Genomic DNA, 19,014 nt, shown 5'->3' with positions numbered 1-19,014 from the left:
TTTTAGGCCTCATCACCTATCATTAATTGTCATTAGAAAAATACGTAGATTTTCTGTCATAAATTAGTATTACTGTATTCATGCCTGTCCTAGAGTACTCTCTTTCCTTAGAGTGGATTTTGTGGAATACAATATATATAGAGCACAGAATCAACCACTCTTTCAGAATCTCAAAACACATACTGATAAAAGCTAGCAACGAGCATCAACCATGTCGATGGCAGCCACCGCCTGCTTGATGTTGTTAACCCTAACCATTACCCTAACTGCAAGCCTCATTTTTCCGTTGGTCTACGGAGCAGACATCGAATCAGACAAACAAGCTCTGGCTGCGTTGAAGAAGAGCTTAGTGGATCCATTGAACGTTCTCTCTAACTGGGATGTCGCCGTTAGCCCATGCACTTGGAAATTCATTGAGTGCGAGAACAATAGGGTCACCTCACTGAGCATAGGCATCAATAACCTAGGAGGAAATCTGGCACCGGAACTTGGAGGTCTTTCGGCTCTAGTAGATCTGAGTATTATCAACAATACGATCGAAGGAACCATTCCGGAGGAGCTTGGTAACCTGGAGAACCTCCGAGTCTTGAGGTTGTCAGATAACCTATTATCAGGCAAGATTCCTCCTTCACTGGGGAACTTGAGATCACTGGTTTTTGCAAATCTCGATCACAACGAACTCACTGGGGAAGTCGCCTACCAAATTGGAAACCTTCCAAACATGAAAGTGGCAGATTTTTCCGGGAACAATTTGTGTTGGGACTTCTGGCCCAAGCCAAATTTTCTGGGTGATTACACAGTATGCCAAGCAGAATGATCGACTCTGTAGCTGCACCAGTATGTAATAAAGACAAATAACGATATGTACCTTAAAATTCTCCATCTCTGGGTAATGGAACGGCGGTACTGCATAATGGAACGGCTCTCTTTTATTCAGTTTACTTATTCATTAGCCATAAATCAGTTTTTCTTTAACTCAATATATGCGCAGGAACGCACCGTCATATATAGAAAAGAAAAAAATTGCAATACTAGATTTTCCATTACTAATACCAACAGAGATGTAGCCAGGAATTGAAAATAAATTAGGCTAATTTTAGGCATGAACGAATTTAGGATGTCAAGCCAAAAACAATAAGCTAATATTTTTTGCAAGCAATGATCATCAACTACAAATTCCTACATTTCTTTCCCATGCGCAAGGCCACAAACGCGGTCTCCGTGCGGTCAATTAAAGCTTAGCGACAGTAACCATTCTATACCTTAAGGACAAAAAAGACAGTTAAAATTTTATGAAATTACAAAAATTGCCACTCACTCACTCTCTTTCAAATCCATTTTCTCCCCCAAGGCTCTCTTCCATTTCGTCGAGGCTCCGGTGGCGAAGCAACAAAGATAAATTTGTAGTTACTAGCTATCGCTGATCTGCTCCTCAGTTACTCTCTCCCTCTCCCTGTCTCTCTCTCTCTCTCACTTTGACTCGATCCTCACTCCCAACGGGTTCGATCTCTTGTTGCTCCCACTTGGTTTGCTCTTCTTTTCTGGATCGTCGTCCCTGGCACTATGATTCCAATTTTAGGTTTCCGGTCCGTTTCGATGTTCTTTTTCTCTATCCTAGGGTTTTTTTCGGAGAGATTCTTTGTTTTCGAGATTTGAATGCCGAAATGACTGAGACTGCGCGTTGTGCATTTTTCTTTTTTGGTCATGATTCTGTATGCTGGTTTTTATATTATCTGTTATCTTTAGTTTATCTTCCCACTTTATTGAACTTGATCCATATTGAAATCACCATTACATATAATGTGTTCTGTTATTGGATATGCTATTTTAGTTGTATTCGGGATCCTCTGATTTTGATTTAGTGAAAAAAACTTGATAGTGCAAATCAACATTTGGTGCACTTTTGCTGCCAGTGTTTATGTCAGTTTCTTATGGGATTGGTAGTGTTGTGTAATGCTTTAGTTTTGTGTTTATGTTAGTTTGACCAAAAATTTGTTGCTTTTTTTGGTTCTGTGTTCTTGCAAGTTCATGAATTAGTTGCAAGATTTGCTGCTTGTATCTTCTACTTCCTTTTGTTTTTTCTTTTTCAATTTTTATCTCGAAAAGAAATAGAAGAAACTACTGGGTCAGTACACTTCTGGGGGTCAGTATACTATTGGGGTCAGTACTCATATTTACATTAATTATATACACAGATTAATTGCAATGGCAAAGAGAAACACTACAACAAATATGAGCAATGGCCACGGATGGTATAGCCACGGTTGAAGTTTTTGTGCGAAAGAGTCTCGGTCAATGCAATTTGATCATTTATGAATGAAATTAGAGTTTTCCACCCTCATCTGTGGATAATGCATGCCACATATATTTACAAGCGTGATTTTTCTTTAAAATATTGCTGGAGTCCCACTCTGGTCTTGGTAAATAAATCTCTCTCTCTCTCTCTCCAAAAACCAGATCTCAGACCCCCGCCGCGACCTCTCGCAACGCCCTGCATTTCCAACGACCTTCCAGATATCTCCTTCTCTCTTTTTCATGCTATCTGCACTTTGCTTCACACATGGATATGATCAATTTCATAACTACTTACATCTCTAATCTTTTCTTCTGCCATATTGCGATTTCTTCGATTTGGCTATAAATTTGAATAAATTGTGTATCTTTTGTTTGTGTGGTAGTTATTTCTTTTCCCTTTTGTGAGTTTTGATTATGAATTGAGTTTTTTCGTATTTTTGTTTTGTGTTTTGATCTTTATTATTATTATTTTTTATTGATGCTTGCAGGTCGTATTGTTTGGCTGTTAAAACCCACTGTCAACCTCTTCTCATCGGCGATCAGGTATAGTTTCTGGGTTTGAATTTCTATTGATTTGAGATGGAGAAATGTGCGACTTTGAATTGGGTTTTCTCGAAGAGACCAATCTTGTATCTTTCTTAGTACTGCTAATCTCTACTAATACTACTGCATCTAGCAATGTTGAATTGCTGCATGAATTCTCTACTTGAATGGAGCTTTCTCTTAGATTTATTTTGATCCGAATCTCATTTTACATGATGGAGCTTTCCGTTGTAACCCCTTGTTGCAGTTCTTAAACCCATGTATGTCTATGGACCCATCCATTAGTATGGACAATTTTCTTTTCCAAGTGAATTCCTCTGTGTGAAGGAGCCAAAACTATATCTGTGGGTTCCTTTATGTGGGGATCTTTTGAGAATTATAAAAACGTGAATTGTCTCTATTCATTGTTTTCTTTTCACCTATGCCTAGTTCCTATTGATTGATTATTGATTAGTAAAATTTATTGCTACTTCCTAGTTCCTAGTGCTATGTTCATTGACAATTACATTGTTGTATTTTCTCATTGATTTTGGACTTGTTTTCAACTCATTTGAACACACTTGTAGTTTATGATATGTCTGCAGGTAAGAGACTAGGAAATTTGACAAGCCGCTTGGTGAAGGGAGTTATGTTTCCTGGTCGATCACAAGTCCACAAAACTTAAGTTAGGCTATGGTTGTCCTGCTTTTGAAGAGGGTGCTCCTAATAAAGCCCCAGATTCCTCTGTGAGTTGCCATAGTTCATACATCAATGTTATTTATTCGTTTTCTACGTATATGTGCTGATTTTTTTTCTCCATCTATACTTCAGAGATAAGAAGTTTTCCATTGTGTGAGCAATGGTCAGTTCCTGAGGATCCATAAAGAACTTGCAGCATAGCTTAGGCAAAGTTTGCACCAGAGTCACAGGGCACACTTTGAATTCTAAGTTGGAACTTCTAGAGCTGTATCTTAGCTTCTAGTTAGAAACCTCTTTGTGATAACAGTACTATTGGGATTAAGTGGACTATGTAAATGCTATATTTTGGATTTGATTTATATCTGTAAATCATAAATCAGTAATACAATGAACGAAGTTATTCGTTTTATTTTCTTCTTTTCTGGGCATTGTCAATTCAATTCCCTGCAAAGCAGGTTAAAATCCAATGGAAATTTGTTAAATTATTATATTATTAGAATCGAAATTGTTGTAAATTACTAAAGGGGGGTGAAATTTGCACACCCCAATTTACATTCTACACACCCTTTCTAATTTTTTAATATTTTCTGATATCCTCTCATATTTGTTTCCCATATTACCCTTCTTCTCCCAGAAGTTTTCCCTTCTTCTTCCACAACTCTGCCGGTGATTATGATAGACCATTCCATGAGGCAGTGAAACTGGAAGTGATGAATTGGAGAAATTGGACTTCTTGTTGTTGTTGCCGCCATTATTGTTCATCAACCCAACATTTGAGACCTTGTAGTTCAGTGGCCCAGAAGAGCTGGGCACAAAAATCCATTTTCCCATTCAAACTAGAACCGCCGGAGAACCCCAAATTGGGACCGGAAACGCTACTTTCGATGTGGTCGAAACCGGAACCCTGATCAACGATTCCTAGACCCCCATTGCCGTTAAACTCAAGAGAGTTACTGTTGTTCTCACTCTGCAACAGCTGCTTTAGCCCAAACTACGCGTCGTCCACGTCGCCTGAGATCCACCGGAGCAGCGACTGGTCTTGACCCGGAGACGCCGCCGTTTCGGACAGCATGGTCTCCAAGTCCTCCAATCCAAGCCCGCCGTATCTCCCGTTGCCCGATCCGGTCACGGCCTCCAGACCGCCGCTGGGAATCGACTGAAGCTCGCAGGTCCACTCATCCTTGCTGCTGCTGCGCGCCGCCGCCGCCGTGTAAGGCTTGGGTCCCACCGACGAAGTGTCCTTCAGAAGCGGCGTGGTGGTGTTGTCGTTGCCGCCGCCGTTGAAGGAGGAGGAGAGAGTTGGTGGGCTCGGACTTCTTCTCATATGAAGAACAGAGGTCTCTAATGGCGTCTCACTCTCCTCCTCTTGACGCCTTGGTTGTTCCTTCCGAAGATTACCACGAGGTCTTTCCCTCTTAATCTCTAAATTGGTTTCTGAATTCGCGATCATGAAAATCATTTCTTTTCTTTAAAATTTTTCAATGAAATTTTCGTGCTTGATTCTTGATTATCGAGTAATTAATTCTTGATTTATGTTGTATTGCAGAGTCAGTATGTTTCTGACAGAGACAAAAGGCGTCAAATCGTTTCTGGGTTCGTTGCTGACGAAGCTGTTGTTGATGAAAAGCTCCTCTATTTCACGTTTTCATTTATAGAATTCTGGGTTTCTTTTGTTCTTTGTTTGTCTGAGATTTTTGGGTCTGCTTGATTGTGGTTCAATCCAAAAGGAAAAAAGAAATCTTGATAAAAGATTTACATCATTATAGACAACTGTTCAATTTCTGTAGATGTGAGAAGTTCTTGGTGTTCTATGGTCTGTGAGATCGTTCCAGGTGCTAGAGAGGAGGATCAACTTGTGGGAAAAGAAGGGTAATGTGGGAAACAAATATGAGAGGACATAAGAAAATATTTAAAAATTAGAAAGGGTGTGTAGAATGTAAATTGGGGTGTGCAAATTTCACCCCCCTTACTAAATTGTTCAAGTAAATCCAGAATATGTGTCTGGCCTAAATTCTAAGTTACTTGACCTAGAAGTAATAAGGTTTAATTAGAAGAATCTAGAGATTCCTATTCATTATATGATTACCTTTCCTTGTATGATTCAGATTCTATGCATTGTAATCCTATATATAAAGAAGCCTCTATTATTAATGAGAACACACAACAATTCTCTATCAAATATCGTTTCTCTAAAACACGTTATCAATACAAGCCCTAACCCTAGCCCTAAAAATCAAAACCCTAAAACAGGAAAAATTCTTCACCGGATTAGCCTCGCCTGCGCTACTAACTGCCCCGCAGCCCCCTCGTCGCAACTCAACGCTAACCCTACTAGGTTAGCCTCGCTGCCCCTGCAGCGCCTGCAAACTCTGCTTGCCTTCTGATCCTCGCGAACGCTCGCCTGCCCTTACGCATGCTCGCTTGCCCCAGCAAATGCTCCTTCGGGCTCCCGCGACCCCGCAACCTCGCGACTCAGCGACCCTGCGACTCAAAGATCTTGCGACCCCATGATTCAGCGACCCCGCGACTCAATGATTCCGCAACCCCCGCGACTCCACGACCACGCTGCAATCCTATAAGTCTGCTTACTTGCACTAGGACTGAAGCTCGTCTCCAATCCTACAGCAAGGACCGAATATGTTCTGCAATCCTAAGAGGTATGTTTTACTAAAAGTTACCCTTTTTGGAGTTTTTTATTCTTTTTCTCTTCTTTTCTTGGGGACTTGCAAACTCCCTTCTTCTATCCCCCCTTTCTTTATCATAGGAGAGACTTAATTAAGCCGAACTGTGGGGGTTCGTACTCACTCTAAACTTGGAGTTTGTTGAGATCTCCAAACTTAGAGTTTGTAGAGAATTTATGATCGACCACTTACATCGTTGTTTTGATCTAATCCAATATCTCTTGGAATCGGATTTCTTGGAAGCGACTACGCTTAGAAATTCTATTGTTTTCGTGGTAGCCTTTTACGCTCCGAAACTAACTCTTTTTCTTGTTCTCTTTCAGGATGAGTAACCTGAAAAAATTGGAATTTGCTCCATTGGGAACAACTGGCTCTGGATATCACAAATGGATTCGTGATGTTCGCCAGCATCTTAAGGACAATGGAATCTTGGATACAGTTCTCAAGCCTAGTCAGGATGTGCTAACTGTTGAGCAAGCTCAAGCTTTGAAAGCAAATAGAGCAGCCTTAGAGGCAAATAGGGCGAAAGCCATCATCCTAATGACTCGTCATATGGATGATTCGCTCTAGTATGAGTGTATGAATGAAGAATACCCCAGAACGCTATGGGTTTCACTCGAAGAAAGATTTGGCAACGTCCGTGACTCCCTGCTTCCTAACCTAGAAGAGAGATGGTATAGCCTCCGCTTCTGTGATTTCAAGTCAGTCCTTGACTACAATTTGGAAGCACTTCGCATTAAATCCTTAATAGAATTCTGTGGTAAAGAGATCACAGATGCGATGTTGATTGAGAAAACTCTCTCTACCTTCCCCGTCTCTGCATTGATGGTTGCTAAGAACTATCGAATCGATGTTACTGCAAAACGGATCACAAGGTTTCATGAGCTTGTTGGAGCTATGAATGTCATTGAAAAGCATAACAACATCCTTGTGAAGAACTATAATTCGAGATCTGTGGAAACAGAGCATATTCCGGAATCCAATTATAGTCGCGCCACTAAGAGAGGACGCTAAGAGCGAAACCCTAATCTTAGAGATACTTCTTGACGTTCTGGTCCATATAATCGCTATACTTGGGAAGGTAACCGCCAAGAGAGGCGAACACGGAACTGAAGAGGTCAACGTGGAAAGAGAGAGGGAGGCAACGCCTCTGGCTATGTTGGTGGTGCCACCAACACTAAGAGCCATCTAAATGATTCTTTCAAAGCACCTCAATCAATGGAGTCTGAGCAATGAGATGTATGTTCTCGGTGTGGAGTATTCGGTCATTGGGCACACATTTGTAGAGCTCGTGAAGAAATTGTCACCGCCTACAAAGCATATTGTGAAGCAGGAGAAGCTCACTATATGGAACAAGAAGATCAAGAAGATGATCTAGAATGAAGGGTTAAAGACTACAAATCTGGCTGGGATCAATAGATCGCTAATTCTGTTTAAGTCTTTATTTTTCCAAGAGATGTAATAGGCAATTTGCATTAGCTAGCAATTGGATTAGATTCTCCTAATGGTTAAGAGACAATGATGTACTCTGTTGGCTTATGAATAAAATTTCGAGTTCTCTTCATTATGACTCCATTTTGATTCTGAGCATATTTCTTTGTGACTAGATGGCTAGACCATCAGTATTAATTCAAGGATATGGAATAGCCCAAGTTCCCCTTGCCAAATGACACCTTGATTACTATCACATAAACTCTTTACGCTCCTAGGGCAAATCGCACTTATAAATAGCCAACGGAAACCATGCGAGAACGGAAATGAGTTCCTTTGCTACCTCTAATGATTGTAAACAAAGGTGCATCTTAGAGAAGTTTATGTGTCTCTCTAGTGGACACTATGTCACTATTCGAGCTATTAAATCCAATGAAGTTATGAGAGAAATCTCTTGGATTTAGACACATATTAGCTTTGTCACGACATGATAGGTTATCCTAGTCATGATATGATGATCCGTCTACTAAAGACTTCATATGGACATCCATTCTTTCGAGCGAAACGAAGCATGAATCAAATGTTGATTCCTAGACTAAGTATGACCGCTGCCGCTGCCTAGGGCACCGCTGCATCCACCACCAGCCTAGGGCTGGCACAGTCCTTCTCCATGATGCCATGGATGGCGTCCATCTTGGTGATGGCACCCTAGGTGATGCTACAATTACCAAATTTGCTTCGAATAGCGTTTCAAACACTCAGGCCCAACCAAAATCCGCATTGGTTGCTTCTAAAGCCTCTCGCTAGTTTTACAAAACCTATTCCTTAGGGAAGTTAGGACTGAGACCGTCCTATACAAAGGATATGAAAATACTAATTCTGCTCTTACGTACATAGAATCCATGGGGATTTTGTGGACTAGTTCAACCAACTTGCGGACGTTTAAATATCTCATGATGTTGGTTGACATGCAAACACGCTGGTCATGTGTTGTGCCATGTCCATCTGAAACTTGAGCATTGTGTTGATAGATGCTTAGATATTTTGACAAGGTCAAGCCTTCAAGCACCCCCATGATCGTCCGTTGTCTTGATCCTGAAAATGATCTTCTTCGTCCAAAGGATGATGGCGAAGATGTGCTAAAGGCAAAAGTTCCCCACTTAAGTACAATAAGCACATTATTGTACTTAGCTCAATGCACAAAACCGGACATCTTATTTGCAGTGAACTTGTTAGCTAGATATAACTTTGTGCCAACGTGACACCATTGGATTGGTGTAAAAGATATCTTTCGGTACTTGAGATATACGATCGATATGAGCTTGTTCTATCCCTACAGAGAAATGATGGATTCAGACCCAGCACACACCAGGAACGCCGCCAACACTGACCTGGTCCACTATCCCCATCCCAAATAGCTGCATTTTTTCGTAAATCTAATAAATTGGTGTGCAAATAGCTGCATTTTTTTTTCCGGATAATTAAGCACTCCTAAGAGTCTAAGTGGTGTGGAGTTACTGGTTATTTTGATCTTAGCACATCCAATACGAACTTATTTGGGTTTATCTAGCGGCTTAGAGGCATGGATGTAGGGGGTGGCTGAGGTGTGCTGCAGCACACCCCAACATTTTAGGGGGGAAAAATTATTATATATATGTATGATTAAGATATGTTGTAGTCTGCAAACAACAAGTAGACAACTAGATAAAGAAAACTTTTCTCCTCTCTCTCCTCTTTTTTAGTTTTCTGTTTCCTCCTCTCTCTACCCGGTTTTGCATTTCTCATACTCAACTCTCACATCTCTAATTCTCTTTGCACGTACATCATTATTATAGGCGTCGGTCTCTCTCCTTTCCTGCTCTCATTCTCATTCTCTTAAACTTGTTAAGGTATTACACTTTAACTTCTCTTCTATAATGAAATTTTTGATGAAATTAGAATGTAATTTATATTCGAATTTAAGTAATTCATGTTAAAATTTGAATATTTATCGATTTCTTGATATAAGTAATTAAATCTATTGATTCCTAAAAATTTAGTCCACCTCAAATTTAATTCCTGATTCCGTGCCTGGGCTTAGACACTGGCTCAGTTATGATATAGCCAAAACCGTGGGCGAGTCACCGTCTATTTTTTACCTCCAACTCGTCCCGAATTTTCCTTTAGCTTTATGGCGCGTTAATTAATAGTACAATTATTGAACAGGGGCACCAATAACAGAAGAGTACGAACTATGGCCACGTACTGCATGGTCGAAAGTGAAAGATGCATAGTCAAAGAAATTAAATTCGACGTATGATTCACACTTCCAAATTTCAAATAGTGGAGTGCTTTGATTTGTCAACCGTACGTTTAGACTTTGAAGTCTTTGTGGAAAAGGGAATAACCCCCTTCTTTGGGTTGTATATCTTTGATGCTAGCTCGCTATATATCCAACCCTACTTGTGTGGGGATTCAGTGTGTCGATCTTGAGCTCTGAGTTATAATAATAATTACTAGGGTAGATATATTGATTGCAATTTTCTCTGTTGCTAGCTTAGTGTTTGCTAAATAGCAATGTTGTTGACTGGACGAGATCTTTGCAATGTTTTTCTTGCGGGTGTTTTCTTGTTATTGCTTAGTTGTAGATTCATTTCTGGTGTCGAGAGTGATATCAACTGCTTGAGAAGTATAAAAGCATCACTGGAGGACCCTTTAGGCATGTTAACCTCTTCATGGGATTTTAGCAATCCCACTGAAGGTTTCATCTGTAACTTTCTGGGAATCGAGTGTTGGCACCCTTATGAAAGCAAAGTTATAAATATCAAGCTTGGGGATTTGGGACTCAAAGGCCAGTTTCCTCGCGGCGTTGTGAATTGTACAAGCTTAACAGGCTTAGATCTTTCAAGCAACGGCCTCAGTGGATCACTTCCCAGTGATATCCTAAAATTGATCCCTTTCGTTACGTCGCTTGATCTCTCGTCCAACAGCTTCTCAGGGCCAATTCCCCGGAATATCTCCAATTGTACTTTTCTCAATGCCCTTAAACTTGTTGTTGTCAAGTTTACGGGTCAGATTCCTGCAGAACTGGTTCAGCTCAGTAGGCTTAAAATTAAACATTTAGCGTGGCCAACAATCAACTGTCTGGGTCAGTCCCCACCTTCAACGTTAAGGATGGTATAATCGAAGTGGACTATGCAAACAATCCTGGACTTTGTGGCGGTCCTTTGGGAGGTTGCCAGGCAGCTGCAAAGAACAAGTTGTCAAATGATTTAGTGAGCGTTTTCAAGTCTTACACTGTAGTCATGTTGGGAGCACTCGGTTTTGGTATTGGTTTTGTTTTCTCTTTTTCGTTTTTCGTCTCTCAATAGAAAGCTTCGGAGCTAGTCCTTTAGACGTTAGAGTTCTATTTTATTAGTATTTACAGTATACATACAAGTCAAGAGAAGAGGGGGACTCGAACTTGATCTATCTGTCAATCGATGGGAGGTAGGTTACCTATACGTATTAGCTAAATTTACGAACTCAGCCAACGTCTACCAGTTTTACAATATATACTAGAAATAGCACCCCGCACGTTGCTGCGGGTTTTATAGTAATGCATTGACATTATCAGATAGACCAGTGGGATTATAAGAATATTGTGTATTCTTATTGACAATCACTCTTAGAACAAATATAAATGGTTACTGAAAACCTTGAACATATTAATAGTTCCTTTTTTCATAAGTCATTGGTGCCATGCTCTAAAATATGCTCTAAAATATTTAAGACATAATCCCTTTTTCTTTTCTCCGACATAGGGAGAAATCACGCTGAGCAAATCAAATTTGGTCGCCAAAATGTTAGTAGCTTGGATGACTTGCCAGTAAATAAGGGCATCAATTTTGCTTATCTTACTACCAAGTTTAGCTTCCAATTCAGCCACTTTCATTTCATTATTCGTCTACATGGCATAACCAAACAAAATGTCAAATAATTAGCACATGAATTAGCAAGAAGTGTATTTCACAGGACTCAAAAGGAATAACATGACCAAATGGATAAATATACAACTCTTTATAACTGAAACAGCTTGGTGAATTTGTTAAACAAACACAAATTGTAATTCACAAAATTTAATGTCTATATAATCAATGACCAGTAATTCACAAAATAGATAATTTAATGTCTATATAATCAATGACCAGTAGTCCTCTTCAATTAGCATTAACCTTGGATGGAAGTTACCTTACATCACAGGTATAAGAGAACCGGTATGTTAATTAACAGATGTTTAAGTTGGATGATGTTATGACATATAAAGTTGATTGATTTCTGAGGTAGAGCCAAGAAAATCCATAGTACATTTAGCACTCCTCTCCATTATGTATACTAAACATTTTGGTTTCTGTACAAATCCCCAATCCTATTGGTGACGGGAGAATATTTCACTGATCATTTTGTCTGGTTAACCCCATTCCCATAAGCTTAAAGAGTAATTAACTAAGACAGAGATACTGTGATCCTAGAAAGGGTGACGTTAGAAACTGTACTGTCAGTGCTGCTATATGCAGTACCCATGGAAGGCCATGTGAAAACAGGCTTGAATGGAGGCACACTAGGGACTGACATGGTTCCAGATATAATCTGGCATATGGCTTGTGTTTGAGGCCGCTCACTAGCATTAGGATGTGAACACGCCAACCCAAGAAGCAAAAGCTTCTTTGCTTCCTCCAACGCGTAATTACTGTTCAGTCGCTCATCCACAGCTTCCTCAATACACCCTTCTCGATGGAACATCCACACCCAATCGACCAAAGAAAACTGGTGTTGTCCATGAATAATCTGAATCCCAGGACTTCTCCCACACACAATTTCAAGCACAACTGCCCCAAAACCGAAAACATCAGATTCTGGAGTAGCCTTCCTTGTATGGAAGCACTCTGGAGCAACATAGCCCAGGGTACCAGCAACTCCTGCTAGTTCTAGTTCAGCATACGAGTTCCTCTCTTGTTCCAAGGCTCGGGCAAGGCCAAAGTCTCCAAGGCGAGCATTGAACTCAGAGTCAAGCAATATGTTACTAGCTTTGAGGTCACGGTGCACCACTTTTTGATCATACTCATTTTGCAGATAATGCAAAGCTGACGCCACACCAGCTAGGATCTTGCATCGATGCTCCCAATTGAGTGTATTCTGGTTTGAAGCTTCATATATGTGCCTATCAACGCTACCATTTGGCATGAAATCATATACTAAAAGAAGCTTTCCTTTCTCATAGCACCATCCTGTACAAGGGGATAGTATATGTACATAGATTAGAAACTTTCTATGATAAACATGAATTTGGAGATTATTAATTGATTGAGCTTCATGTGAAGAAATATTTTAAGAAAATGCAACTGGAATTCAGAATAAAAGAGAATGGCCTACAACTGCCTTCCGAACCGGTTTCCTTGTTTCTGTGTACATATATTCCTAAATTCTTTTCTATGTCTTATTTGGTAATGTATGCACGTCTTTGCTCTAATCAGTTGTATTTGTAATTTTTATACAAAACCATTTAACTAGCGATTGTTTATGGTGGAATGGGTTCTGCTCAAAATGTAATGTCTTACTCCGGCCATGTGTGTGAATTGAGAAAATGTTTTATTTTTATTTATTTATTTATTTTTTTTTGGGTACAGAGTTGAGAAAATGTGAGGAAAATGATTCGTACCATTTCAGTCCCTAAAAGGATAAACGAAGACCTGTTCAATGCAATAGACTATTCCAAATTCAATAGTTTTCTGGTGAAGCAATATATAAACTAGTTGCCTATTAGTGGTTGATTGTTGACCCTTAACTTGACCCTTTTTTAATTTTATTTTTTACTTTTATTTTATTTATTTTTTTTTTTTCTGAAATGGAACTTGTCCTTTCTTTAGAGTTTAGATCACAACCTTTTGAATTGTCTTAAACGATATGGATAGGTGACTTTCAGAGAAAATAAAGCACAATATGGAACTGTAAGACGAAAATAATTTAGGGAGAGGAGGAAAAAAAGAAAAGAAAAACAAAAACAGAAGAAGATTGGATGAGTAAAAGGAATGATGGAGATTACATACCTACTAACCGGACAAGATTTTTGTGGCGAAGGCGGTGAATAATGGTTAATTCTGCCATGAAATCATCTTTGCCTTTGATGTTATCTCTTGAGAATTGCTTGACAGCAATTTCTGCAGACTCGTTAGTAGCATTTGCATCATTAAGATCACGCAGAGTCCCTCTGTAAACAACGCCAAAACCACCTTGTCCCAGGATCATACTCGCATGGAAATTATTAGTTGCATCCTTGAGCTCTTTGTACTTGAACTCCCTCGGCATTCCTGGCAACCTCTTCAGTGTCCCGTGCACAATGGACTCCTCAAGACTGGTTCTTTTCTTCTTCTTGACATACACAACTCCCAAAATACCAGCAAATACTACCAACAAAACCAATGCTGGCACACCGATCTTCAACAAAGTCATATCCTTTCTGGTCTTGAATTCTTGAACCACTAGATTCCATTCCAAAACACAGTTTAGCTGCTTAGCCGGGCTACCTGTGGAACCAGAAAATCCAAAGTAGGAGTCTTGTTTTAGATATTGTTTCAAGTTTATTGACTCCCTCATAAGTGGTGTCTCCGGCCTTCCTGGTGGGTTGTTTATGAAGCGCTTAGCCATGTAGACTTCAATGACTTTTGAGATGCCATTGTATTGCACCCACACGGTGTAGTTGGTGCTTACCTCCGGTGATATCTCAATGTCGAAAGGCTCAAGTGAAAAAGTCTTACTTGATCTTACAGAGTTGATGTTGAGGCCTATATGGTTGTCATCGGGGTCGAAATCTTGCTTTCTTGTGTCGAATTCTATGGCAACCATGTGGTTTGTAGCATTACCATCAGTGGCGGCATTGGTGAGGCCTAGCCACTGCCCATAGCTTTGCTCAGGCATGTTCCAATCCGACGCTATAAGAAAAGCAAACCCTTCACCAGCAATCCAGTCTTTCTCACGATAGAAGTTCATGACGAAAGTCGAGTTGAAGGAGGCAACACCATCATCGTCTTCATTGTCAGATGACCAGAGTCTATAAGGTTTGTGATACATGATCCTGCCGGACTTGTTAGAAAAGCTGACCTCTGCATTCTCTGAGTCTGGGGTTAACTGAAGTGCCCCTTGATCAATGGAAGAATAAGGCGTGAAATGGAATATAGATTGGTCAGTTTTTTCACTGAATGTGGTAAAGGGGAATTGCCTAGGATCAGCTGCTGATGCTACAAAAATTATGGCAAAGGTGAAAACAAAGTAGATGATTGATAATCTTTGAGAAAAAACCATTTTCCTCCTTGATTTTGGTTCATGTAACTAAAACTGCAGAGAAAAGAAAAGATGGAAGAGCCAAGTTTGAGAGGAAAGGGATGCCTTGATATACAAGGTGTCCAGCAGTTAAAGTGTGTGTGTGTGTGTATATATATATATATATTTTTTTTCCTGAAGGAATCTGCTTGGAAATCACCATATATCTGCTTGGAAATCACCATATAGTTGAAGAAGCTCTTGTTTTCATTATTATACCATTCTTCTTTTATTCAGTTTCTGTTTTCAAGAGAGTGTATAGACAAAGAAGAGAATTCAAAGAGTCAACTTTTCCCGATGTGCTAGAGATCTCAAGTTATTACATGGGCCAGAAGTCTATTAACTATAATATTTCATATTCTGATACTTCTAAGCGCAGCATCAGTACGACGCGCTAGAACCAGAAAAGGTCGCATCGGAAAAGGCCTCAAAGGGTTTGATATTTAATTTGTCACCAACACAACGAGAGAATGAAACCCTTTTCAATCATATGTATGGACAAGAATACAAATTAAGAAAATAAGCATTCGACGCGTAATGATCAAATTGGTCACATGCACATATTGCATTTTATAAGAGTTGCCCATGATGATACAAGGTCGCCAATTGGTTTGTCTTCTAAGTTCGTAAGTGGAGCTAGCACAGCTCTGTTTCTAATTGAGCACGTTGAAGCTTTGGCTGGGGCCCTGCTTGTCAAAAGGCATTACACCAAGGTCTTCGTTTATTTTGAGACGTACGTACAATCAAATTTCTTGTTCAGAAAATGATGATTTTGCCCTCGGCTTCTGACTGAAATTACAATTTTCTATATCGTTTTAGTTTTAGTTTTAAAAATTTTTTTTTTTTAGGAAGAACAATTTTGTTTTGTATTTGTAGATTTCTACAAATCATGTAAAAAGTTTATTCTGTGTTGTATCCCACTAACAAAAAAAAAAATCATATTCTAAGTAGCGCCTATATTTCTTAGATTGCGATTATTTACTTATTACAAATGAAACTTAAAAAAAAAAAAAAACAAATTCTTCCCCCTTTTAACTTAATCAAATACTTAACTCCATCAAAACTGACCTTTCTATACTAAGGTCAATTCCACACGTTGTTGGTCTGTTTCTTCTTTTGGAAGAGCTCTTTTTGGCTCTTTTGAATTTTAAATGATGTAACATATTAATCAACGTTGTCATTCATAAAGAATAATTCATTGTACAATTACTGCCATACGAGAAATTTTTTGTAGTTTCGGAATACCATGTGGTATTGCCATGTAGTGGTTCAAGCCAATAATATCACTCAAATTTAGTGAGACCTTTTTTTTTTTGAAAACTAATTTTATTGAAGCAAATTAACGAGTACACTCGTTTAGAATGACATCCCTTATGCATTCAGGAGCAGAACCAAACCAGGTTTGGCTTACATGATTACAAGCTATACAAGCTATTTTATGTGCTACCTTGTTCGCCTCACGGGAAGCAAAGTTAACTTGGAATTCCACCTGAGATCGCAGAAGTTCTTTTACGTCTTCAATCAGAAAACCATGCATAGAAAGATCGCCTTCTTCTTGTTTCAGTGTAGCTGCTAGTATAGAACAATCTGTTTCGAAAATTACCCAGGTATAGCTCAAGTCGGTGGCCATTTCTATTGCCTCGGACATGGCCTGTAGCTCCGCGTGGAACGGCGTTGTAATGTTTAGCAGAGGTCGAGCTGAGGCTGCTCTAAACTGCCCCCTACTCAAATTTAGTGAGCCCTTGCAAAGGAGTGAAAAAGAAAATTAAATTAAGGATTAATTTCAGTTTACCCCCCTGAGGTTTGGGGGTCATTTCACCCCCTAAACTTTCAATTTTGAATTTTTACCCCCTAAACTTTTCAATTTCAATCAGTCGTGTCCAATTTTTACTGTTCCGTCCAAATTGGACGTTAAGTTTGACTTTTGAGGGTTAAAATGGTCATTTCAACATTAAAAAATAAAATAAAATAAATTCTGTTTTTTTTTTTTCTGCTTTTTAGTTTTTTTTTTTTTTTTTTTCTGCTTTTTAGTTTTTTTTTTTTTTTTTTTTTTATAATTTTGTCTCCAACCTATATACCACAAATTATAATAGGTTTATAAAAACAAAAAAAATACTCTAGGTAGTTGAAAGCCGCTCGCTGGTCTACGATATTTGTGACATATCTCCGATAAAGTGAAGAATTTAGGATATATCCCAAATAAAGTGAAGAAATATTTGTAAAAAATAATTTTACACTTTATCTGTAAATAAATATCTGTATATTCCCAATAAAGTGAAGAAATATCTGTGTAAAATCATTTTTGGTCTGCGATATTTGTGATATATATCCAATATTTATCTGTAAATAAATATCTGTAAAAAATGATTTTACACAGATATTTCTTCACTTTATTGGGGATATAAAGATATTTACAGATAAATTGTAAAATCATTTTTTACAGATATTTCTTCACTTTATTGGGGATATATCCTAAAATTCTTCAATTTATTGGACATATATCACAAATATCGTAGACCAAAAATGATTTTACACAGATATTTCTTCACTTTATTGGAAATATACAGATATTTATTTACAGATAAAGTGTAAAATTATTTTTTACAAATATTTCTTCACTTTATTTGGGATATATCCTAAATTCTTCACTTTATCAGAGATATGTCACAAATATCGTAGACCAGCGAGCGGCTTTCAACTACCTAGAGTATTTTTTTTGTTTTTATAAACCTATTATAACTTGTGGTATATTGGTTGGAGACAAAATTATAAAAAAATTAAAAAAAAACTAAAAAGCAGAAAAAAAAAAAAAAAAAAAAAAAAAAACAGAATTTTTTTTTATTTTTTATTTTTTTATGTTGAAATGACCATTTTAACCCTCAAAAGTCAAACTTAGCGTCCAATTTGGACGGAACAGTAAAAATTGGACACGGTTGATTGAAATTGAAATAGGGGGTAAAAATTCAAAATTGAAAGTTTAGGGGGTGAAATCATCCTCAGGGGGGTAAACTGAAATTAATCCTTAAATTAAAAAACCAATAAAAAAAGGAAAATGATTGAGACACCAAATTTCTATCCCAAATGATGTGGCATTAGCCACGTCATTTCCATCATGGATTACAAATGCCACATCATTTCCAAATTGTATTAATTGAATTTCTACATTAATTTTTAAATTCATTGAATTTCCACATTCAATTTTCTCTAATTTCTCATTTTTTGGGTCTCTTCCCAAAGCAAAAAATTTGAAAAGCTCAAAACCAGATGATTTTTCATATCTTTATCAAATTCAAAACCATAAATTTTGAAGTCTAAATTGTACAATTTGGGTTTATATTGATCTTAAAACATATATGATGATTGCTGTAGAAGATCGATCAACCATGGAAACAAGATTTCATTATGATTCGACAAATATAACCAGAACCCATAAAGATGCATGGCAAATCATTGTTCAAAAAAATCAAAATTTTATCAACTGCATGCGTTGGCTAGATTGGAGACTTGGAGTTCAAATATGCTTAATTGAGTTGGTATTGGCAACCAAGATCCACCTTAGTTTTTCATAAAGCTTCATATTTGTAGATAATCTTATGGTGGCAATGTCAGTTTTGTTTGGTACCTGCATCTTATATATGTGGGAAGCACGCTGAGAAGAGTTAATGAGATTAGTAATTAGGGTTTCAAAATTTGATAAGTTAATCAGAAAATCCATTTTACTAGTGTTTGTAAAACAAAAAGTGTTGATGTGCCTAATGCCACATAATTTGGTATTCACTTTTGGTAAAATATTTTGGGATATGTAGCACTACTCTAAAAAAAAAAAAGACCGCGTTCGCGTACGATTAGTTCTTGTGTTTTTTTTATCATTCATGGGCTCCTATTGTTTTGTGTACGATGTGACAGATTCAGGATGTCAAGTTTGGATGGGCTAAAACAATAAGCTTTTTTTTTTTTTTTTTTGCTAAAAGCATATAAATTTTTTTTTTTAAATGATTGAGTTTATTTTTAAGGGGCCATGACCACTTACCCAATTTTAGCCTAAAAATTG

At 38.1% G+C, this 19,014-nt stretch overlaps 2 protein-coding genes, 1 long non-coding RNA gene and 1 pseudogene across 3 annotated transcripts; 3 read left to right on the top strand and 1 right to left on the bottom strand.

The window, feature by feature from the left end:
* Positions 1-211: 211 nt before the first annotated feature.
* Positions 212-817, top strand: LOC112171404 (leucine-rich repeat protein 1). The gene has a single exon (XM_024308594.1). The coding sequence runs from the start codon at positions 212-214 to the stop codon at positions 815-817; it is 606 nt and encodes a 201-aa protein (XP_024164362.1).
* Positions 818-1,489: 672 nt separating this feature from the next.
* Positions 1,490-3,925, top strand: LOC112173108. The gene is made up of 4 exons (XR_005802027.1): positions 1,490-1,586; positions 2,196-2,838; positions 3,423-3,563; positions 3,649-3,925. It is a non-coding gene; the product is annotated as an uncharacterized LOC112173108 (long non-coding RNA).
* Positions 3,926-10,184: 6,259 nt separating this feature from the next.
* Positions 10,185-10,978, top strand: LOC112171403 (annotated as a pseudogene).
* Positions 10,979-11,754: 776 nt separating this feature from the next.
* LOC112172936 (probable L-type lectin-domain containing receptor kinase S.5) lies at positions 11,755-15,036 on the bottom strand. The gene is made up of 2 exons (XM_024310446.2): positions 13,694-15,036; positions 11,755-12,874 (listed from the first exon to the last, which is right to left on the bottom strand). The coding sequence occupies exons 1-2, from the start codon at positions 14,943-14,945 to the stop codon at positions 12,093-12,095; spliced, it is 2,034 nt and encodes a 677-aa protein (XP_024166214.1). The 5' UTR covers positions 14,946-15,036; the 3' UTR covers positions 11,755-12,092.
* Between the last annotated feature and the right edge of the window lie 3,978 nt (positions 15,037-19,014).

The sequence above is a fragment of the Rosa chinensis genome, chromosome 6 (assembly GCF_002994745.2).
Source record: "Rosa chinensis cultivar Old Blush chromosome 6, RchiOBHm-V2, whole genome shotgun sequence".
Taxonomy (NCBI): domain Eukaryota; kingdom Viridiplantae; phylum Streptophyta; class Magnoliopsida; order Rosales; family Rosaceae; genus Rosa; species Rosa chinensis.
Note: the sequence above shows the minus strand (reverse complement) of the source record. Positions and strands in the feature narration are given on the sequence as shown.